Source organism: Mirounga angustirostris, unplaced genomic scaffold, assembly GCF_029215605.1.
Source record: "Mirounga angustirostris isolate CCGP_5_RB_7025 unplaced genomic scaffold, mMirAng1.0.hap1 SCAF_14, whole genome shotgun sequence".
NCBI classification, from domain to species: Eukaryota; Metazoa; Chordata; class Mammalia; order Carnivora; family Phocidae; genus Mirounga; species Mirounga angustirostris.
This window is the reverse complement of record NW_026991722.1, coordinates 27,324,573-27,348,570: the sequence shown is the minus strand read 5'-3', so window position 1 is coordinate 27,348,570 and position 23,998 is coordinate 27,324,573. Positions and strand designations below refer to the sequence as shown.

The 23,998-nt window shown below is 42.8% G+C and overlaps 1 protein-coding gene across 1 annotated transcript in view; it reads right to left on the bottom strand.

Moving 5' to 3' along the window:
- The window catches only part of PSTPIP2 (proline-serine-threonine phosphatase interacting protein 2), a 69,867-nt gene that overhangs the window by 11,125 nt on the left and 34,744 nt on the right, over nucleotides 1–23,998 (bottom strand). Inside the window, exons 3-10 of the mRNA XM_045886787.3 lie at nucleotides 20,475–20,552; nucleotides 17,453–17,487; nucleotides 14,067–14,173; nucleotides 8,461–8,523; nucleotides 4,563–4,661; nucleotides 3,958–4,003; nucleotides 2,970–3,049; nucleotides 290–388 (exon numbers count right to left, since the gene is read on the bottom strand). Of these exons, the coding sequence (XP_045742743.1) occupies nucleotides 290–388; nucleotides 2,970–3,049; nucleotides 3,958–4,003; nucleotides 4,563–4,661; nucleotides 8,461–8,523; nucleotides 14,067–14,173; nucleotides 17,453–17,487; nucleotides 20,475–20,552 (607 nt within the window). The remainder of the gene's footprint in view (nucleotides 1–289; nucleotides 389–2,969; nucleotides 3,050–3,957; nucleotides 4,004–4,562; nucleotides 4,662–8,460; nucleotides 8,524–14,066; nucleotides 14,174–17,452; nucleotides 17,488–20,474; nucleotides 20,553–23,998) is intronic.

The window sequence follows — 23,998 nt, the reverse complement described above, 5'->3', positions numbered from 1 at the left end:
CACGCTCTCTCTCAAATAAATAAATAAAAATCCTAAAACAAACAAACAAACAAAAAACTGCATTTGGGTCTCCCTCTCTGCTCCCCTGTCCTAACTCTTAAAGAGAAAGTCATGGTAGCAAAGCAGACCAGGAGTCAGGCAGTTAGGTGTTTATTTGGGTCTATCAACTCATTGTGTGGTCTTGGGCAAGTCACTGTACCTCTCTGGGCCTCAAATGAGGAAGGTGGACTAATAAATGTCTATGGTTCCTCCCACTCTAATGAATCCTCCGTGGATGCCTTTGACTTACATCATCGCTTGTGACACATTGTTGTGACAGCTGATTCATGTGTAACCACAGTGCATTCCGAAAAAAGTTTATTCGTTCACATTCTTGAGCTTCAAATATCTATAGAAACATAATGACATGTCCGTACAGAGGCAGAGAAAAAGGACATTTGTCTAGACTGGCTATGACTTAAGAATCAGTATCAACCCTCATTATCTGTAAGCTTATTGCCCCGTTTAGGATAATGCCCTCACCACCGGGGAAACTCATCAACTCTTACTGTAGGCAAAGAATGCAAATGGTATTCTCAAATGGTATTAACACTAACAGGATCGGAGATAGTTCTGAAGGTAAGAGGTAATGACGAACCCAGATAGCAAGGTTCTAACCTGAATTCCAGCTCACATTTCCAACTGCCTAATGGGTTTCTCCACCTGGCAGCTCCAATTTCCAAAACTCTGCCCTGCCCCTATGACTGAGTTCAATTGGCAAGACGGTCACAATCGTAGAAGCCAGTTCATGAGAACATGGGGGAACCTGCACTTGCCTTCTATCTCTGTGTATTTTTGAAATTTTCTTTATAAAAAAGTTTTTTTAAAAGGTCACTCCCTGAAAAATAGTTTTTTGGATATAAACAAATACCAACATTTGGAAAATCAAGCTCTTATTCTATAAAGTGGATGCTATTCTATTCAACAGTGGATGTTCGATATTAATGTGTTTTTTAATGTTGATTATAACACTATTACATTTTGAAAATTTTTATAATGTAAAGCTTCACACATACACAAGAGAATAGTTTAATGACTGCCCATGTACCCATCATCAGCTTAAACATTTATCAACTCACAACCAATTCTGTTTTATTATATGCCTACCAAATCAACTACTCCTCAGAGTATTTTGAAGCAAATACATTATTTTACCTGCAAACCTTTGAGTATTTATATGTAGCATAAATTTTAGATTTATTTAGTATTTATTTAGTATACTTAGTATATTAGTATATTAAATATTTATGTAGCATATAAATACTAAAATTTCACATTATTTTTATTATAGAATATTGCCCATAAAAAGCATCATAGACAGAAATGTAATGAATCCCCACATATCAACCACCTAGCTCAGTCAACAATTTTGTCCATATTTGCCTCAGATTCTGTTTAAGCCCCTTGTGTGCTTTCCCCAATCTCAATCACCTTCCTTCTTCCCCACAGATAACCATTTTCCTAAACTTTATCATTCTCATGCATGTCCATAAAATGTATATGATATTGCTTTGCATTTTTTTAAACCTTAAAAGGGGGGCTTATTCTAGGCTTTTCCATGAGAGTGTGCAATCAAGGAAGTAAAACAGAAAGGAGTGTTTTGGGAGGGGGATAGTGACCCACAGTACTAGAGAGTAGATATATATCAAATAAGATCAGGAACTGCAAAGGCTTGCTGGACCTCACACCATGGAGATTTCCAGTTCCTCAAGTGAGCAGCGGTGAGTGGGCGGGGGTGGGCAGGGGGGACCCCCAGACGCAGCAGGCTAGGATAGGCAAAGGGCGATGATTATGTGAAGACAACGCCTTCAAGAAGGCTGGCTGTGAAGACAGGAGAGGGTAGCAGATGGGAAGCAACAGCCAGTAGGTTCTAAAACCAAGAATGAGCAGAGTTGTGCAAATGACAATAGCAGAAGTTCACATTAAAGGCTGTGCACAGGGGGCGCCTGGGTGGCTCAGTCGTTAAGTGTCTGCCTTCAGCTCAGGTCATGATCCCAGCGTCCTGGGATCGAGCCCCACATCGGGCTCTCTGCTCTGCGGGAACCCTGCCTCTCCCTCTTCCACTCTCCCTGCTTGTATTCCTGCTCTCTCTCTCTAATAAATAAATTAATTAATTTTTTTAAAAAGGCTGTGCACAGGCATGAGGGAAAGACAGCTGGATGATGGCATCTTGAACCCAGGTGTTGGGACAGGCTCTTGATAGGGCAGGAGCAGCCCCTTTTCAACTAACAGGAGAAAAGGAGGGGTGGAGGGGAGATTGGCGGTTCTCAAGCTTAAATTTGCATAAGAATCACCTGAGGACCTATTAACACAGGGCTGAGCCCACTCCAACAGTTTCTGCTCAGTAGGGTCTGGAATTGGTCTGAGAATCTGCATCTCTAACATATTCCCAGGGGATACTGATGCTACATCCTGGGACTTCATTTTGAGAACGACTGGTAAGAAAGAGATTACGTCTTTATTTTCTGCAGGAGATTGTAAGTGAGGTCATGTGCTAAAAACGAAGCAGGGGGTAATGGTGAAATCGAAGGTGTAAGGAGAGTAAAAACTTCTAAAGCCTGCTCGCCTCCTGCCTGCGTTCTCGTTATCCGATAGCAGGTTCAGGTGAGACTCTGGAAAGATAATTACTTAATCACCCATTACCTGATTCAGCTATGGCGTGTTTGGACTAACCAAACATGAGAGGAAGGCCTGGAGCAGAGTCGGACACAATGGTCAAGACTGGGACGCGGCAGAAAGATGAGGTCTGGGGGAAAACCTTCCAGTTCCTTCCCTCCTCCACTGAAATTTCTGATTTCTAATTTGCCCTCAAGCAATTCGATGAGACTTGGGGTCCTATGGTAAGGGGGTGGTACGTTTCTCCCCAAGTAGACTCTCCAGGTTCTGGGAGGAAAACTCATCCCCTCCCAAGCAGCTGCCGGTTCCAGTACCTCGCAGGCCTTGATGTGCTCACTCTGCCAGTCTTCGCGGATCTTGTCCAGGGTGCTGATGTGCATCATGTACGTCTTGTCTGCAATGCAGGGGAGGGGCCTGGCTTCAGAAACCAGACAGGACAGGGGCCTGCAGACCCACCGCCCAGCTTGCCTCGATGGAGTAGCGCTGAGCTCTCAAGGCCCCACAGAGTTCTGAACACTGGAAGGCCACATCCATCTCTCACTCTCGTAATATCTTTGTGAATTAAGCACTTTCCTTTTAGACATTAAACCAAGCAAGTAGCAAGAAATGGCTCAAGGGAGGAGAGAGAAGGCTGGCAGGAACCTCAGCCAGGGCTCTCTTTGGCTAATTCGGCCTCAATAGCTTCCTTCCCATTTTCAGGAAAATGATCCAGGGAGAGGTGCGGGGAAGAGAACTATTGAGTTACTTTGGTTTTGGATTTAGAGACTTCTTTTTTTTTTTTTTGGATTTAGAGATTTCTTAAGTGGCCACGGTCATGAGAGGCTTGTCTTCTGCAGGGTATTCTGGGATTAGAGGGCTTTGCAAACACCTGGTTTGGATCTCAGATTTCAGCCATGACAAGGTCTCACAACTTGCCTGTTGCCTTCATAACAGGAAAGGGTTAGCAGGGCTGAAATGGCCTTTTAAGAGCGATGTTTCCAATAAGCAGAGTGAGCGCCTGAATACAAAGCAGCTGCACATGACCCCCCCTACCTCCACCATTTAATCACAAGTAAGCCCCAAGACCTGAGGAGGGGAGGGGTGTTGGGACAGAAACTGCAGTCCCATCTGCTTCCTCTCACTTTCCCGGGTCCTGATTTGTCCTCTCTCCCTCTTTCTCTCCCTGCTTCCCTCCAGATATCTCAGTAATCCCACTGCCTGTCCATACATGATTGTGTGGTCTACAAAACTACCTTTCCGAACAGATTCCGCAGAATGTCAGCCCCACAAAACCTTCCCCCATCCCCGGGAGCAGCCCCTCACCCGAGTCTTCTACTGCGGTCTTCAAAGTTGCCAGTTTCACAAAAAGCTGTGAGAACAAAGGAGAGAGGAGAAATGCTGGGCCAGGCTTCCACAGGCCAACCAGACTTACAATGACTGTGAAGAGAACAGTGTAGCCCATGTCTTACCTGTGTTTCTCTCAGCAAATCGTTCAACCGGCCCCCTAATCTTATCACCATTGGGCAATAGCCATGGAGCATCTTGCCCTCTGTTTTCCTAAACACATACCCCTGCCCTCTGGTTGCTGACAATCTTCTATCCAGATTACGTAAAACTGATAATATACCCAAGCAGGAGGTGGCCTGGCTACAAAGGATACTTGAGTTTTGAAGAAAGGTGAAAAAAACCAAGCCCCCCCCCCAACTTCTTATCACTCTACTCCCTTCCCCCTGGCCACATTTCTCCAGCTCTTCCAGACCCCCAAAACTGTGACAAGGGATTTTCTTGGTCAGAGGATCCTAGTAGCCCAGAGGAAGATATGGTCAGGGACTTAGGTTGCAGCTCCATTTTTAATTAAGATTATTAACTGGCTTGAGTCTCAAATACATAAATCTCAGATTTTTCAGGCCGCCGGCTCTCCCAGGTACCTTTTCTTGTTGCTTCGGGTTTACCAGGTTGGCACTCCGGTGGACAGCCTGCTCTGCTTCATCTTTGTCTCGGCATTTCTGCTCATAGATCTTCTTTGCCTTTGTTGTTAGAAGCCAAAAGAGGACCAAAACAGGTGAGCAGAATGGAACCCTGCAAAGCAGCCACACCAGCCCACTAAGCCCAGCAAAGCACAGGGCACTCGGATTAGCTTTGTGATCACCACTCCATGGTGGGCACTCTGAGGGCAAACACTCTTTCTGATCTCTTTTTGAAAGGTCTCTCTAGCCCTTTTCCAAACTATGCATGTGGTGGCAACCTGATCAAGGAAGTAATCCCTCCTATTTGGCAAGCACAAAGTACATGAGCTTTAAAAACTGACAGAAACAAAAGATGGGATTTGAAATAGGCAAAATCAAGATAGGTATGTAACCGTAAGATGTGCAATCCAGCATTTTCATAACATAAGCCTCAGAATTTAGATGCAATCACTTGGCCATGGTAATTATAATTATGCTTCAATATCCTAATGTGCCCACCATAGCAAGTGACAGTGGGAGGGCATCAATCCCAGCGACTCTGGCACTTAGGCATAGCCATGTTCCTTTTTGATTTAAAGAACTGTTTTAGTTCAGTTTGAAAGTAGGCTGTGGTCTAATCTGGGCCATCATTACTACTATGAGTGTGAAAACAGTTCTCAAACTATAGCTAGTGAATCAGAGCACTTTCTGTTTCAACTATTGAAGCAAAGTCTTAACTTTGTGAACAAATAAAGCTGCGAATCAGCTAATAAACAAAAATGTTGACCCCCGAAAACTGCTTGACTAAGAACGAAGACTCCTTTGCAGAGATGGTTTGTGCTCATCAAATATTTCACATGCATTCTTGCATTTCTCGGCATCCTCTGCAATTCATTTGGGGTTAATCTTTCAGTAAACAGCCATATAATTCTCTACACATGCTACACACATAGAAATGTCATAATTTTTCATAATTACAAGCACATGAGATATTCATGCAACAATATTCTTTTCTAACAATATGTGAGACATTTCTCTATGTCAAGCATGAGCCCTGTAGCTGAACACTTTAATGGTTGTAAATACACACACTCATGCCATAATTTCAACTATCTCTCTATTTGTGGACATTTATCTTCTTTCCCATTCTTTTATAACATAAAAATACGCTGATTTTATTTTGGGTAGGATGAATTTATCTATACAGGTCAAATTCCCAGAAGTTTAGTTGTTTGGTAAAAGAATATGTATATGTCCAACTTCCTTGACCACACCAACTGAAACTCCCCCTAGCAGTATATGGAGTAAATTTCCTCACTCTCACCAATACCAAGCCTAGACAATATGCCTGACCTTTTCTAATACTAGAGGGAGAGGGACAGATACGCTTAAAATAAATGAAAAAATAGATGGTCTTGGTAAAGAAATAGAAAACTCAGCAAAGGCAGAGAAGATAAAAAGAAGAACCAAATGGTGGGGCATCTGGGTGGCTCAGTTGGTTAAGCGTCTGACTTCAGCTCAGGTCATGATCTTGGGTCCTGATGTGCATTGGGCTCTATGCTCAGCAGAGAGTCTGCTTGTCCCTCTCCCTCTGCCCCTCCTCCCGCTTGTGCTCTCTCTCAAATAAATACATAAAATTGTTCAAAAAATAAAAAAAGAAGAACCGAATGGAAATTTTAGAACTAAAAAAACACACTAATGGAAATAAAAAAACTCAGTGGATGGGCTTAAGAATGGAAGAGACAAAAGAAAGAGTCTCTTTCTTCTGAGAGGAGGATAGAACAATGAAATTACCTAATCTGAATAACAGAAAAATAGGCTGGAAAAAATGCGGTACCTTTGGCACCGTAAGAAAAGATCTAACACTCATGTACTTGCAACCCAAGGAGAGGAAGGTGGGCTGAGAAAGCACTTGGAGAAATGAATAGCTGAAAACTTCTGAAACTTGGCAAAAGATGTAAACCTATGGATTCAAGAAGTTGATCAAACCCCAAACAAAATAAGCCCAAGGAGGGGTGCCTGGGTGGCTCAGTTGGTTAAGCGACTGCCTTCGGCTCAGCTCATGATCCTGGAGTCCCAGGATCGAGTTCCACATCGGGCTCCCTGCTCGGCGGGGAGTCTGCTTCTCCCTCTGACCCTCCTCCCTCTCATGCTCTCTGTCTCTCATTCTCTCTCTCTCAAATAAATAAATAAAATCTAAAAAAAAAAAAAAAAAAAAAGCCCAAGGAAATCCATGTTAAAAACACATAGGTGAACTTCTGAAAGGTAAAAAAAAATTAAAAAATATATGACACCTTACCTATAAGGGAAAACCAATTTGAATTACAGCAGCTTTCTTACCAGAAACTACAGAAGCCACAAGAAAGTGGCACATTTTCAAATACTGATAGAAAAGAACTGTCAACACACAATTCTATATCCAGTAAAAATAGCCTTTAACACTGAAAGGAGAATTAAGACATTCTCAGATGAAGAAAAACTCAGAGTATTTGTCACTAACACACCGTTCTGTAGAATGGCTAAAGGAAGTTCTCCGGGGGTGCCTGGCTGGCTCAGTTGGTAGAGCACGTGATGCTTGATCTCAGGGTCATGAGTGCAAGCCCCACATTGGGCATGAAGCCTACTTAAAAAAGAAGTTCTCTAAGCAAAAGGAAACTATAAAAGAAGAAACCTTGGAACATCAAGAGGAAAAAAGGACACAGTCAGCAAAAAATGAGTAAATACAATAGTCTTCCTTTCTCTTGAGTTTTCTAAATCATTTTTGACAGTTGAAGCAAAAGTTATAACACTGATATGGCTCTTCACGTAGGTAGAAGACAGAGTTAAGAAACTTGTATTTCACGAAGGCTTTCTCTTCAATTGTGAGAACGCTTACCCCAGACTGCTCAAAAAATAAAAGTGCTGGGAACAATTATTTCTTGTCCAACACTATTTCTGCAAATTACACTAACATCACTTCCTATTTATCAGTGGCTTTTGAGGTGCTATGCATCGTGGGAAAGAATGATGCAGAACAGACCACACATGCCATCAACATTGGTGACATATTCTTTTGTAACTGGGTTACCAGATAGCATGTCACAGTCAGAGAATATCATGATGATGCCTCTGTACAGAAAAGGAGTCACAGATGTTTCAAAACCAGAGTTCACTGTCCCAAATGAACAGACTCATAAACGCTAGAGTGAGGGTGCTAGCAATCTGTCTTAGCTCTGTCTTGTTAAGTGTTTTTTTAAATAAATAATTTAAGGAAGGTTTTTACAGGTTTCAGATCTTGAAACAGGAAGGAGTCACTCAGTAAAATAGGTAAGAAATCAAGACTCAAAGTAGTCACAGAGAAAAAGCTCAAATCCAACAAGATAAATGGCATCATGGAGTACAGATGCTTTTGTGTCTTGGCCTGAAATATTTAAATTGACCTTTCCAGGTTACCAGAAAGGCACTATCATTTTGTTTCCTCTATCTAGTTTCATCCTCAGTCTTACCAAGGCCTTAAAAAGAAGGAAAGTCAAACTTCTAAAGGTTGTTTTCCCAAACCACTGCACTAATTAATATTACTGAAACGTTATTGTCAGGAATATGCTCATACACAGCACAGGATTTCAGAAAATGTCCCCATGACAAAAAGAAGGCAATAAAGTGAGACTTAGGGGTGCCTAGGTGGCCCAGTCAGTTAGGCATCGACTCTTGGTTTTGGCTCAGGTCATGATCTCAGGGTTCTGGGATCAAGCCATGCATCCTTGGGCTCCGTGCTCAGCAGGGAGTCTGCTGCTCCCTCTCCCTCTGCCCCTCCCCTCACTTGTGCATGCTCTCTCTTTCAAATAAATAAATAAAATCTTTTAAAAATAAATACATAAATAAAAAATAAAGTGAGACTCACATCCATGGTTTTCTTGAACTGTAAGCTCTTTTGTTTATGGGCAGCATCCATTAAAATCTCTGTCTGTGAAGAGAGGACAGCACTATTAATAAAAAACAAATTACTGTTAATGTCAGTTTACCTTGAGGACTAAATGTTCAACGTGGACTACCTCACTTAGTCCTCACACACCCGGAAGGTAGATGTACTATTTATTACCCACATTGCACAAATGAGGAAACTGTAGCAGAGAGGCTGAACAACCTGCCCAAGGTTTTATGGCTGGTTAATGGTGAGGCCCGCCTTTGAACTTGGGCAGCCACCATGGAGAATCATTGATCCTTGGAGCTGTCTCTTCAGTAAACCTGGAATCAAGGAACTTAGGTTTCAAAAAGGATTTTAAAACTCTTGCTAAGGCACCATTCATATTTTAAAAGGGGTCTTTACACTTCTCTGAAGAAGACATACAAATGGCTAACAGACACAGGAAAAAATGTTCATCATCATTAGCCATCAGGGAAATTCAAATCAAAACCACATTGAGATACCACCTTACACCAGTTAGAATGGCAAAAATGGACAGGGAAAGAAACAACAAATGCTGGAGAGGTTGTGGAGAAAGGGAAACCCTCTTACACTGTTGGTGGGAATGTAAGTTGGTACACCCACTTTGGAAAACAGTGTGGAGGTGCCTCAAAAATTTAAAAATAGAGCTACCCTATGACCCAGCAATTGCACTACTGGGTATTTACCCCAAAGACACAGAGGTAGTGAAAAGGAGGGCCACATGCACCCCAATGTTCATAGCAGCAATGTCTGCAATAGCCAAACTGTGGAAAGAGCTGAGATACCCTTCAACAGATGAATGGATAAAGAAGATGTGGTCCATATATACAATGGAATATTACTCAGCCATCAGAAAGGATGAATACCCAACTTTTACATCAACATGGATGGGACTGGAGGAGATTATGCTAAGTGAAATAAGTCAAGCAGAGAAAGTCAATTATCATATGGTTTCACTTATTTGTGGAACATAAGGAATAGCATGGAGGACATTAGGAGAAGGAAGGGGGAAATGAGGAGGGTGGGGAATTGGAGGGAGAGATGAGAGACTATGGACTCTGAGAAACAAACAGGGTTTTAGAGGGGAGGGGGGAGGGGTTAGCCGGGTGATGGGTATTAAGGAGGGCACGTACTGCATGGAGCACTGGGTGTTATACGAAAACAATGGATCGTGGATCACCACATCAAAAACTATACGAAAACAATGGATCGTGGATCACCACATCAAAAACTAATGATGTATTGTACAGTGACTAACATAACATAATAAAATTTAAAAAAATAAAAATAAAAGGGGTCTTTAGCCTATAAACCTATGTCAGCATCCTTCAATGGCACACCCTTAATCAGCAAGGAGCCCAGGCAGTGTGAAGAGAAGAAATGTTCGTAGGACAGCTAAAAGAAGATGTTCTCTTTACCCCATCTAATCCCAGAAAGGTAAAGTACTCTGTTAAGTTCAATTGGAAGCAATTTCTTTGTTGTGGCTGTGATGTAAACACTTTTTACTCAAAATAATGGAGCAAATAATAAAAATGTATGTCTCAGACATAATAGTAGTGCCCATTTATCAGGTATTATTATGTGCTAAGCAGTTTTCATGCATCACGACTGTGAGTACTCTTATCTCCACTTTCTTGACAGTAAACCGAGGTGGATTTATTTAGCCAAGCAAGTAGTGGAGTTGGGATTTGGGCACAGCCTGACTCCTGTGCCCTTATTCCTAATCAGTACCCTAACCTACCATTGTCCCTTATGATAGCTCTATAAACCAAACAGGTGTATAAAAGACCAATCATTTTGGTCTTTTATACCATGAGATGCAATCATTCAAAATGAGCTATGGCATTACTCTGGTGTAAAATGATACAATGCAAAATAATAATATTGAAGATGATATTCAAATGTGGTTTCTCTTTCTTCTGGAAAAATAAATTTTTGTCTGTTACCAACACAAACATGGTTGGATGGATTTTCAAGATATCTGGATGGAATGTTTGGCATGGTCTCACTTCAAATATACATTTTGTGTAATACATGAAATTCCCCGGGGGTGGGAGGGGTGGCAAGGGGCCTTCAGAGAACAGAGCAGTCATCTTCTAGCCTAGCAGAAATCAAGGGACCAAGAGGTGGCCATGCATCTGCTAATAGTGAAGATGCTGAAGGCACAGAGTACAGACATGAGCCCCACATGCAAAGACTCATGGGAAGGTCCTTGCATCACAGACAGGAAGCTGTGTCATTCACATGAGTGCCTATATACCTCTGCCAGGAGGAGGAGCTGAGTTTATTTGTTAATGGTTTCTAATTTTCCCAAGCTCCCTGGAACAGATCAGTTAGCAATGTTGGTCTATTCCGTGGTCCTTTCCAGTTCAAATATACACATTGCCATTCTTCCAGTTTGGGAGCTGCTACTATTTTATAGTTTATGGCCCCAGCCAGGCCTCCTTATGTCCAACTTGCACATAACACCTGCTTCAAGCACCTCTCAGGTGGCTACAAAGTCCTATTAATTAGCCAGACTTTTTCCCTTCCTCTTCCTCTCTGCCTTCGAGGATGCCTGGCATTTGTATTCGGACAGAACCCTAGAGAGGCAGTCTGGCTCTCACCTGACAGGTGTGATCCCCGGGGCCCAAGAGGTGATATTGCTCAAGGCCATTCAGTGACACCAAGTCCAGCTCTTTGATTAAAGCTTCCTCATGTCTGTATTCACTTGCAGAGTGACCTAGTCATGGCAAGTCTTCTAAGGCCAAACCCAATGGAAATCGAATTGTTGTATTATTGATAACACAAAGTAGTGCAAAAACTATCACCTCTGCTCTAAGGTGGGGAAAAGCAGGAGGGCAGGGGTAAGAAAGAAGATATATATAAATGACCCAAATGACCCTGTGGTAAATTACTGAAATAGCTGCTCAGTGGTCTGTGTGTCCGTCTGTCCACATTCAGACTGTATTCAGAAAGCTGGTCACTCTGTATAACCCCAGGAGGTTCCTTTCTTCAGAGATTGCTCCCTACACAGGCAGACCAACATTCTGCCATGATCATCCCAATCTAAGCTGAGAGCATAGAACAGAATGTGGGCACCAGAGGAAAGCCCCTGACCATGTGCTGTCCCTTCAAGGACAAGCTTCAAGGTCTTCCCCCAGGAAGCCTCCCCAGCCTCACTGGTGACATCAGGTGTCCCCACTGCTTGTTCAGGTGGCATCTTCACCTTCCCTACTAGTTAAGGCTCATCATGCTTTATCATGATGACTATGTCACCTCAGTCTCTGGCCATGCTCTACACTCGTTGAGGGAAGGATGACCATGTCTGTATTTTTCACCACCCGCAGAAATCTAGTTGTCTAAGCGAGTACACCATTAACTTCTGATCAGCCATTCTACCCGCACCTCCCCTTCCCCAAGTTACTAGAAGAAACCAATTGATGGCTTTCCTTGATAAATGGAAATGGCTTAATTTCCAAAAAGTGGAAGACCAACGCATGCAGGGTTGGGCCAGTGAAAATGCGAAGTTAACACTGACACATGTTCTCCCAAAGTTTGATTTTAAAAAAATGTATTTAAAAACAGAAGTGGCACAACCCAGAGTTCACCGCGACACAAGTAACTGCAAATTTATTAATAAACTTTGGACTTCTCCAAGAAAGCTCAGAAGGCACTCTCCTGCTGCAGAGAGCACACAGGATATAGGGAACTGGGATGACAGCAGTGGATCGAACCCTGGCTCCTCTATTACTTAACAGAATTCAGAACACATTCTTCGAGCTATGAGAATCTGGTCTTTGTAACTTGGTTAGGAGGGGAAGTTTCAGAAGCCTTGCAAAATTAACAGAACTCTCCCTGAAATGACCAAAGCTACCGAAGGCACTTGGAAACATGATGAAATGACCCTCTGCTCCTCTTCCTGGAAATCATATATGCATCGACTCTGATCATCTAAGGCATTTTGCCTCTGAAAAATGGTTATTCCTCTAGGTAGGTGGGCAGGGCTGGCAATGTCAGCAAAAAACAGTGTGACTGGGGCGACTGAGTGGCTCAGTCGTTAAGCGTCTGCCTTCGGCTCAGGTCATGATCCCAGGGTCCTGGGATCGAGCCCCGCATCGGGCTCCCCGCTCTGCGAGAAGCCTGCTTCTCCCTCTCCCACTCCCTCTGCTTGTGTTCCTGCTCTCGCTATCTCTGTCTCTGTCAAATAAATAAATAAAATCTTTAAAAAAAAAAAAAAAACAGTGTGACTATCCAATGGGTGAGTGTAAGATGCATATTATTTCTTTTTATTTTATTTTTATTTTTTTTTTATGCATATTATTTCTGTTCTGAAAAGTATTTGAGGCCAGATGCACCTCCCAAACCTGATACCTGAAGCGGGAGTGTGTATGAAACCACTCGATATGGCATTCCTTACATGTTAGTGTCCGCCCTTTCTTCCCCACAAGAGGCACAGCTCTAAGAGCAGCTTGGGAAATGACAACAGATGAAGGCAGTCAGGCTTTTAAGATGCTGCACCCACTCCAAATGCCAAGTGGTCACCAAAGAAGCTGGAATTAGACTCTGACTTAGAACCATAGGCAAAGTTGTTGAGATTGATATACAGATAGAATCAGCCTTAACAGCTGGACATTTTACTGGATACACACACTATTGACAATGACCTCCAGATGGTCAGGAGCCAGGATAAGGATGGATTTCCAAAAAGTCCATGCAGAGCTGTCTGGGGAGATCTGGCTGGAAATCTTTGGATGCCAAATAGGAAAGAGCTTGTCCCCCGCCCCCCATAAGAAGCTGAGGTTCCAACTTTATAGACCAGATATAAAAAAGAAAGGCCCTACTTGGCTGCCAGGCCAACCTGGATATATAAGTCATTTAGGAACAAAATAGAAGAGAGTCAGAATAGTGGCTGGTCTAGTCTAAGGAACAGCTTACTACCATAAATCTGGATTTCTTTTCTTGATCCTTATAACTTCTCACATGTTTGGCAGTTTTATTAACTCTTGCTTACTCCCATCTCCTTCCATGTAGTCAGACAAGAGTAAATCCCATCAATGGAAAAGAGCTTACGTACACCTGCTTTGAAGACAAAAAGGACTTGGATTTCCCAGGGCCTCAGTTTCTCTATTTGTAAAATAAGGTGTTTGAACTTCATGGTCTCTGGGAGAATGTGAGTCTTTTCCACATCTTACCGTTCCCCTACTGCTTTGTCCAGGAGGAGGAGTGTGATCTGGGAGCCCTCTAGGTTAAATGCCTTCAGACTCTACTGAAGACAGAGGGCTCCCCCTTGTCAGTCACAGTCTGAACAGTGGCAGCAGATATGAAAAGAAGAGTAAGGCAGGCCAGACCCTAAATCCTGCAAGAATTCAAAGAGAACTGACTGGGTGCAAATGGGCACAGAGACATAACCATCTAGATGGGGTCTCCATGTGGTTTCCCAATAAATAATCTCATAGGTTGGTTAAAAGAAGAGCATAGCTGCATGAAGGCAGGAATGAGCCAAGGAGTTTGATGACCAAACAAGCCTGGAGTTTTGTGCCATAGGAAAACCAATGTCTTCACACATACACAAATCCTACCTTTTTCCGTTGTAGCTTTTGCTTTTCCCTGAATTCTTCCATCTTCCTGGCCTCTTCTCTTAGAGTCTGGGCAAGCTGAATGTGACATTGGGCCACACTGTCTACCTCTGCAAGAAGAATTTAAAAAAACAAGACAAAACAAAAACCAATAAGCAGGATCTACATATGTCTGAATTCAAATATACAAAACCACACATAACATATTCACAAAATCCTGGAGCTAATGGTAAAATTATCCTCTTCACTCGGTTACCAACATTTATTGAGTCCTTGCATGTGCCCAGCATTGCCCTGGCCACCAAGACCAAAGCTAGCAAACCTTTAGCTTAGCCTCTTACCATTGGCTGTCACTCACCTAGTGAGTACCCAGAGCTGAATTGAAAAACAGCCAAGGCCCCAGCTCATGGAGCTTATGTGCTAGAAGACATCATGAAACCCACTACAATTTCAAATTCAATACTTATTTCTCATTAGATGACTCTAACAGTCTTTCCATCTCTAACATGAACCTGAGCATTTGTAAGAAAGGTCATACGTGAAAATTTTGGCTATCAATAGTTATTTCTAGATAGAAAGATGACTGGTGATTTCTTCCCCTTATTTTCTAAGATCTTTGCAAGGAGCATGGCTTATCTTTATAACAACCAAAAAAATTCCTATTTTACTTGTTCTAAGAAAACAAATTGAAGCATGACATTAAAGCTAGAAAGACTGACAGATCTGACCTAAGAAAAAATTTTAAACTTGTGTGTGTCAAAACAACCTTGAACAAGGTTCAAAGATACATGACAAATTGGAAAAATATTAGCAATTTATATAACAAAGAGGAAACAGCTATATTAAAAGAGATTTCACAAATCAAAATAAAAATATAAATATTCCGGGGCGCCTGGGTGGCTCAGTTGGTTAAGCGACTGCCTTCAGCTCAGGTCATGATCCTGGAGTCCCGGGATCGACACCCACATCGGGCTCCCTGCTCAGCAGGGAGTCTGCTTCTCCCTCTCCCGCTCCCCCCCTTCTTGTGCTCTCTCTCTCAAAATAAAAATAAATAAAATCGGGGCGCCTGGGTGGCTCAGTTGGTTGGGCGACTGCCTTCGGCTCAGGTCATGATCCTGGAGTCCCGGGATCGAGTCCCGCATCGGGCTCCCTGCTCGGCAGGGAGTCTGCTTCTCCCTCTGACCCTCCTCCCTCTCATGCTCTCTGTCTCTCATTCTCTCTCTCTCAAATAAATAAATAAAATCTTTAAAAAAAAATTAATAATAAATAAATAAATAAATAAAATCTTTAAAAAAAATAAATATTCCAGTATAAAAATTGGTTAAAGAACATGACATCTTTTAAAGATTGGCTAAATGGCCAATAAATATTTGGAAATGTATTCAGCCTTAAAGCTAATGGAAAAAGTGTAAAACTTGAAATCCCAGTAATCTATAATTTTTTGCTTTTCAGTTGGGGAAATTTTTTAAAATGTGAAAATTCTTCGTATCGGTAAGCATGGGGAAAAACAGCACTTTGGGTGGAAGGAAAAATCAGTACAACCTTTCTGGAAGAAGTTTGGCATTTTGTAGGATCAAAACTTTCTTTCCTTTTTTTATAATGATTTCAGTTTTAAGTAATCTCTATACCTAATGTGGGGCTTCAGCTCACAACCCTGCAAGATCAAGTCACATGCTCCACTGAGCTAGCCAGGTGCCCCTCAAGATTTTCAAATGTGAAAAAATGAGGCAGATCTATATGAACTGAAATGGGAAGATGCTTAGATAATATTGTTGAGAAACAGATTGTAGAGAGCTAGGTATAGTATGATCTCATTTATGCAAAAACTCATGTCTCTGTGTGTGTGTGTCTGCAATTTAAGAAAGAGAAAGAGAATTATAAATGCATAGAAAAAGGTCTAGAGAGATATATACCAAACTGCTAGCATGATTAAAACATTGATAATTTCATTTCAAAATTGATTTTAAAACATAGGCTCTGCTCCCACCCCATAGAGTCTGAACCCCTCCCACAGTATCATCCTATTCACTTATATGAATAGATACATTTGCATATAAGTTTAATTGCATAAAAACATCTGGAGTCATATTCACCAATAACTGCTTATCACTAGGAAGTGAAAATTCAAATGTTTACCATCTTCTTGCTAGTTGTCTAACTAGTTAGTTGTTTGAATTTTTTTTTTTTAAAGATTTTATTTATTTGAAAGAGAGAGAATGAGAGAGAGAGAACACATGAGAGGGGATAGGGTCAGAGGACGAAGCAGACTCCCCGCCGAGCAGGGAGCCCGATGCGGGACTCGATCCCGGGACTCCAGGATCATGACCTGAGCCGAAGGCAGTCGCTTAACCAACTGAGCCACCCAGGCGCCCAGTTGTTTGAATTTTTAAGAAAAAAATATATATGTTTATATTTTTTTAATATGAGAGAAATAAAATTATTTTGGGGGAAAAAAGAAAATAAGTCAAGTATGAACACGTATACAGGTTTAGGAGACCTGGCCTAGGCTGAAGCTCCCTTGGGCCACATGCTTAGCCTAGCAGGGTGTCTAAGAAACATGAAACATAAGAAATATTTCCACCTTGAGAAATGTAGTCATTGGTGGTTAAAGAGGGAAGAAGACACCTTCTATGGAAAAGTTAAGATGAATACCTATTTAGCTAACATTAACAAACATCTAGAACCAGTCAACTAGCTATAGAAACACTTTAAGCACATATCATATCTATGATGCCATGTTAAAATCCTTAGCTTGGAAGCACCCCATACTGTGAAGAACAGAAAGCCTTAAAGGCACTTTCTGGGTAACAGGCCTGGGGACTATTAGAACTGAAGTGGGGGGTGCCTGGCTGGTGAGCTGGTAGAGCATGTGACTCTTGATCTCAGGGTCGTGAGTTCAAACCCCATGTTGGGTGTAGAGATTACTAGGAAAGGAAAGGAAAGGAAAAAAAAAGAAAAGAAAAGAAAAGAAAAGGAAAGAAAGAAAGAAAGGAAAGAAAGAAAGAAAGAAAAGAAAGAAAGAAAGAAAGAAAGAAAGAAAGAAAGAAAGAAAGAAAGAAAGAAAGAAAGAAAGAAAGAAAGAAAGAAAGAAAGAAAGAACGAACGAACTGGACAGGACCCTTTGAAGACCAGAGTGCCAGGGTCTTGCCCTGGATTTCAAGTGTGAGAACTGCAGCTCTAAGTGAGTCAAATGCACACCATGATGAGAGGGTGTGCAGGATGGGTTCTCCTCCTCATTTCAACTCTGCAGAGTTCCTTTTCACCTTGGAGCTGCTCTAATTTTTTTCTCACTGAATATGAGATTGCTGTTCACATTAAAACCCACTGCTGGTGACAGACAGACCCAGCACCCGCCGGGGCCAGCAAACACAGTTTAGAGAATCACTTACGCTGCTTGAAGACTTCCAGGGCCCGCTTCAGGGTGCTAAAAAACAAGCACATGTATAGTTTCAGTTCTGGAAATTGGCTGTGCAATCTTATAATGCCACGGCATGCTTCTCTCTGCCCGCATCTCATGGCCTGTCAGCTCAACTTTGCCCGTGAGCTTGGGAAGACCACAAAGGATCAAGACTTTTGCCATTCACTTTCCTCTTTCTTACTCTCTCAATCTCAGGCACAAGCATTATACATTCTCCACTGTCCACCCGGGTAGAGCAAGATGCCAAAATTCCTTATGCTTCATTTCCCCCAATGGTATTACAGGAGTTATGGTCCCTTTCTCATAAGAATACCGGTCCTTCGGTAAGATATGATAATGAGAAATATGGATACAAGCCAATAAAGGAAGGGTTCAAACTCTGGCTCCTGATCGCCCCCTGTTTCATTCACTCATCAATCATTTGTGCTTATGGAACATAAACTATGAGCCAGGTGTTGTGGCAGATGTTAATGATTCAATGGTACAAGACAGACACAGTCCCAGACCTCACACTCCAATGGGGGAGACAGACATTAACACATTGTATTAGTGTTCTATTGCTGAATAACAAATTACCACAAAATTAGCAGCCTAAAACAACACACATTTATTACCTCACGGTTTCAGTGGAGAAAGACCCTGATTCATTTTTCACACCTTCTCTTCATCTCCCCCATCCTCTTACGGCCCATGGCTCCTCCTTCCTTGGAGACCCCCTTGCCTATGGTTTGAGTTCTCCCCATCCTATACTTCTTTAAGTAAACCTCCTTCTGGGGTCACTTGGCCCTGGGAATGTTCTTGCTCAGGCTGCCTTCACAGAAGCAGATCTCACTGGGCTCATTCCAGCCACTCAGGTAGGAATGGAACTCTGTGAATTCATGGTCCCCCAGCCACAACAGCATAAGATCATGGATCATTTCCTATATGTATATATGTGTGTGGCAAGTTTTGCTATTTTGCAAAGTAAAAACCCTCGTCTTTTCCAGCTGGCCACTTCTAGCTCTCACTTTTCCTGCTCTGTTCATTTATCCCAAAAGAAAGGATTCTTATTTCTCCATGCCTTTTCTCACACAAACATTTCCAATTATTACAAAGATATCAAGCAGAAAAACGTAACTGCACATTCTCCATTCACCTTACCCATCTTATGATACAATTTTTCAAGGAACACAATGTACTAGAAAGTGTCCCTATCAAACAAGTATGCCAGTGGTCCAGAGGGACAAATGAGCATCACTGAAGCACAGACTTACTACTGGAATTAGTAAGAAAGGCAGAGGGTTATGGCAGCAGGTACAACCGGAAGTCCTTCTCCATGGCGAGTTGTGGACTTGAAATCCAGCCTTACCCACAAATTGTTCAGGGTCTAAAATTTTTCCCCACCCTAAGCCACTGGCTGAAGGGCCACTAAAAAGGCAGTCCAAATCCCTCTTTTGTTTGTCATTAGGTTTCTTGTCTCCCATCATCACTTAATTGCTATTTCCCTTGTTCAGGACATGATGACAATCCGGAGAGAGAATCGGAACGTTGGGGGTAGTGGCCTAGCAATGTCCATCTCCTCTTCTCCCTAGTGTTCTTCACTGTGGGAAGAGAAAATATTCTACCACCCTTTTAAATAAGCGCTTTGGCCTTAAACCCTAATGTGGCCCATTAGAGACCTGAGTCTCTCAATGTGGTCCAGGAGATGAAAAGTTCTAACTAGTCCACAGAGAAGCGAGTCTTGCACTCTTATAGAGGGCCCCTTCCTAAAGATCATCCTAGAGGTGACAGAAACAGAAGTCACCCAAATGACCTTTCTTTTTTTTTTTTTTTAAGATTTTATTTATTTATTTGACAGAGAGAGAGAGAGAGAGCACAAGTAGGCAGAGCTGCAGGCAGAGGGAGAGGGAGAAGCAGGCCCCTTGCTGAGCAGGGAGCCCGACTCAGGACTCGATCCCAGGACCCTGGGATCATGACCTGAGCTGAAGGCAGACGCCTAACAGACTGAGCCACCCGGGCGCCCCCCCAAATGACCTTTCATATCGACCTTGGAGACACCGTTGCCACAAATCATTTCCCGTTGCATCTTTCACTCTGAGGTACACTCTAAGAAGGAACACTGACTGGCTTTTGTCACAGAACACAGAGAACGATGCTAGAGGCTCTCTATGAATCTACTAAGTTATAGGTCAGATGTCTAAGAATATAATAAATATCATTTTGGATCAGGGCGCCTGGGTGGCTCAGTTAGTTAAGTGTCTGACTCCTGGTTTGGGCTCAGATCCTGATCTTAGGGTCCTGGGATCAAGCCCCACAACAGGCTCCACACTCAGCTGGGAGTCTGCCTGAGATTCTCTCTCTCCTTCTCTCTCTGCCTCTCCCCCACCATGCTTGCACTCTCACTCTCTCTCTCTCTCTCAAATAAATAAATAAATCTTTAAAATATATATATCATTTTAGATCAGACTCATTCTGCTAAATATCAGAGAGCTCAATAAATATCAATACAGGAGCCTGTATGACCGCCCATGAAGCCACCAGCCCTGTAGATGAGAGAGTGTTCCTAAAGCCATATCTGTATTCAGTGAGTGACGGAAGAATAAATAAGTACAGAAACCTCACATCACTGGTGAGAACTATAAAATGGTGCAAAGACAATCTCTCAGAGTTGTCACAAACAGCGTGCATGCATGTGTGCATGTGCCTAAGCCCTTCTATTAAATGTCTAGTATAAAATTACATATAGTATAATCTTCCTGATGAAAAAGTATACATAGAAAAAGACTTCAAAGAAAATCTAGAAAGTTTTACTAATGGGTTGTGGCTTCATAGTTCATTGGAGCCTTCTTTCTATTTTTCTGTATTTTTCATAACTGGAAATAAGGGGGAAAAACAATTATAAACTGTTTTCACCCAATACACGTCACCCCACTGGCCAGCTCTGTCTGCCGAAGCAATGGGGGCTCCTGGCAGTACTGGTCGACCAGGAACCCGGAACGAAGCGTGGCACCTACTTGATCTCCAACTGTCCACATGGCTTCTTCCTGGAGAGGTTGAGAAGGTCTTTGCCATATTTCTCTTCAATTGATGCCCTAAGGGGAACAGAAGAGAGAGCTCTGAGTCCTTCTTGGTGCTGATTCTTAGTTAAAACACATGGCACTCCCCTCGAGGGCAAAACTGCACCTCTGACGGGAGAAGCTCAGATACAACACCATTCTCTAAAATGCAGAAGTCCCTCTACTCAACAGGAAGAACTGCGAGAAGACCAGTGGTCTTCACCTCTAAGTCGCCAGCCTGGACATCACGGGCAAAACCAGACATGGCCCCCTGACCAGCACAGGCTAGGGCATTACAGACTAACTATTCAAAACTATGACCCAAGGATTTATATACCAAAAATTGATTTTTATTTATATTTATATACATATACTTAAGTTGAGTAAGAGATACTTCCACCAAATGCCGCACTCCTAAGGCCCACCCCTCCTCTCATGTTCTCGAGGAGTATCCTTTTAACCATTCTATAGAGTTCCTCATTCACAGTCAATTCAAAGATGCAGCTAAACTGTAGCAAGGAGAGGGATAGAATATAAACTCTGCTGTTGGCAGGTCTCACAAGAACAACAGATCGTTACTTGGTGTAGTATGGTCTGTCTAATGTGCCAAATATCCCCATTCTCCCATCACTTACAGTGTCCCAGGTACTGCAGCAGGAACACTGCAGTGGGTTCCGGGACCTGATTTTCCTAGGTTTGAAACCAGATCTATCCTTTCTTAGCTGTCTGACCTTAGGCAAGTTACGTAACCTCTCTGAGCCTCAGTTTCTTCAACTGTAAAATAAGGATGATAAAACTTACCACACAGGGTTATTAGGAGAACGAACAAGATAATGTATGCAAAATATATGGTAGCTTATATATGTATCTGGCAAGCCTTCAATAACTGGCAGCTATTAATATAATCTCACTTAATTGCCTCTAGCTACTCGCTGCAGGATGATGATCCTCATTTTTATATTCCTTGTTTCCTGCTCATATCAGGAGCTTGGTTTGTAAGCTGGCCCCATCCGGGGTTCTAGGGGTGAGAGAGTCCATGGGCTTGAGTACCAGGGACAAAATAGGTTCATTTCAGGGGCACCTGTGTGGCTCAGTTGGTTAAGTGGCTGCCTTCAGCTCAGGTCATGATCCCAGGGTCCTGGGATCGAGCCCTGCATCGGGCTCCCTGCTCGGTGGGGAGCCTGCTTCTCCCTTTCCCTCTGCTGACCGCTCTGCCTACTTGTGCTCTCTCTCTCTCTGTGTCAAATAAATAAAATCTTTAAAAAAAAAAAAAAAAGGTTCATTTCATTGTTAACCAGTGGAAGACCTCAAACTGGGATGTTCTATAGAACCCTGCTTTTAGGGGCGCCTGGGTGGCTCAGGAGTTAAGCGTCTGCCTTCAGCTCAGGTCATGATCCAGGGTCCTGGGATCAAGCCCCACGTCGGGCTCCCTGCTCAGCAGAAAGCCTGCTTCTCCCTCTCCCACTCCCCTGCTTATGCGCTCCTCCTCCCTCTTTCTCTCTCTCTCATGTGTGTGCTCTCTTTCTCAAATAAAGAAATAAAACCTTAAAAAAAAAAAAAAGATTCTTTCTCTTTCTCTTGGCTCCCCCAACTTGTGTGCTCTCTCAGTCTCTTTAAAAAAAAAAAAAAAAAAAAAAACCCTAAATAAAATTGAATAAAATAATAGGGCAGTGATGTTTGTTAAACTTTTGTTTTATGCATGTGTGTGCTGGGTGGCAGTGTAAATTTTTTTTATTTCCTTTTTCTTTAAAAAACTTTATTTTTTAATTTTTATTTTATTTCTTACTGAGGGTTACATTTTAAAAAAATGTGGACACCACTGATTTCCATCCCCATCCCCATTGTGTCAGGGGTCTCTTGGATGGTCCTGCCTGGGCAGCAGAAGCTTCAGTCAGTAGACAATGGCTCCTCATAGATGTATGGCAAGGCTAGTTCACCCCCAGGAGAAAATGTATAAAAGCCCTACCTGGAGAAGGAACACAAAAAGCGAGGGATGTTCTGCAATCTGTGTATCTTGCAGTTGTGAAACGCCTATTTGCCAGCTACCTTGTCAGAGCTCCGCTGAAGAAAGGAGGAAGCCCACCTCCGGTGCCCATTAGGAGAAAGGAAAGGTGTAACTTGGTGTCACCACTGCCAACCAGCTTGGGTAGAAGAGGGAGGCTGGTCCCTCAAAGGAGGAGGTGCAGTGACCAGCTCCCTGGAGCCTGAGAGTGGACACACCTCTCTCCACCCACCCCTCCTGATATGCACCGTGTGTCAGGGCTCCAGTTCCCTGGGGACTTTCAAAGAGTTTAGGGAGAGAGGCCTCATCATCCAGGGTGGACAACCATAGAAATGTGATGTTGGGCGCCTGGGTGGCTTAGTCGTTGAGCGTCTGCCTTCCGCTCAGGTCATGATCCCAGGGTCCTGGGATCGAGCCCCACATCGGGCTCCCTGCTCAGCGGGAAGCCTGCTTCTTCCTCTCCCACTCCCCCTGCTTGTGTTCCCTCTCTCGCTGTGTCTCTCTCTGTCAAATAAATAAATAAAATCTTAAAAAAAAAAAAAGTAGTGTGATATTACCCAATGTTCTCTCGAGAAGAAAATAAAAACACTTGATGGAAAAACACGTTGATGTCTGGATCTCCAAGTTATAAACCTTTTACTCACTGTGTTACAAATAGAATCTGTTCAGGGGCGCCTGGGTGGCTCAGTTGGTTAAGCGACTGCCTTCGGCTCAGGTCATGATCCTGGAGTCCCGGGATCGAGTCCCGCATCAGGCTCCCTGCTCGGCAGGGAGTCTGCTTCTCCCTCTGACCCTCCTCCCTCTCATGCTCTCTGTCTCTCATTCTCTCTCTCTCAAATAAATAAATAAAATCTTTAAAAACAAACAAACAAACAAAAAAAACAAATAGAATCTGTTCATTAGTTTGGGTCCTAGCAACAACCCTGATCTTTGGCCAAAGATCCCTCTAAAGTGTTCCTTCATCCGGAGTCACTGGGAAATTGAGTATTCTGGTGGGATAAGATTTTCCACAAAACTAACTTACCCCATTAAGTATGGAATTAAAAAAAAAAAAAATCCTATCTATTAAAAAAAGAAAAGGAAAGGAAAAATCCTCTAAACTGGCATGGACTGCCCTGAACACCCCCTGCCCTCTGGAATGCTGTGACCCACCCCCCTCTTTCTCACTCTGTGGCCATGGCGACCCCACTCCACCCCACCCGGGTCTCTGAATCAGGTAAGTCATGCTCATCTCCACCTGCAAGCTTGCTGTCCTCCCACAGACACCTAGCTACTCCTCCATCTATCAAATCCACACCACCCTCCGAGGGCCCCTCAAAGGTCCTGTCTGCCCCTCTTTATACCGGTCTTTCACAATCTCCCTCTCCCATGAGGTTTTTAGTGCTATGCGTATCACCTCACTGGATTTTATGATAATTTGTTTGCTGTTTCATTCATAAATCTCATCTGTCACAATGATTTCTAAGAACTTCAGGACAGA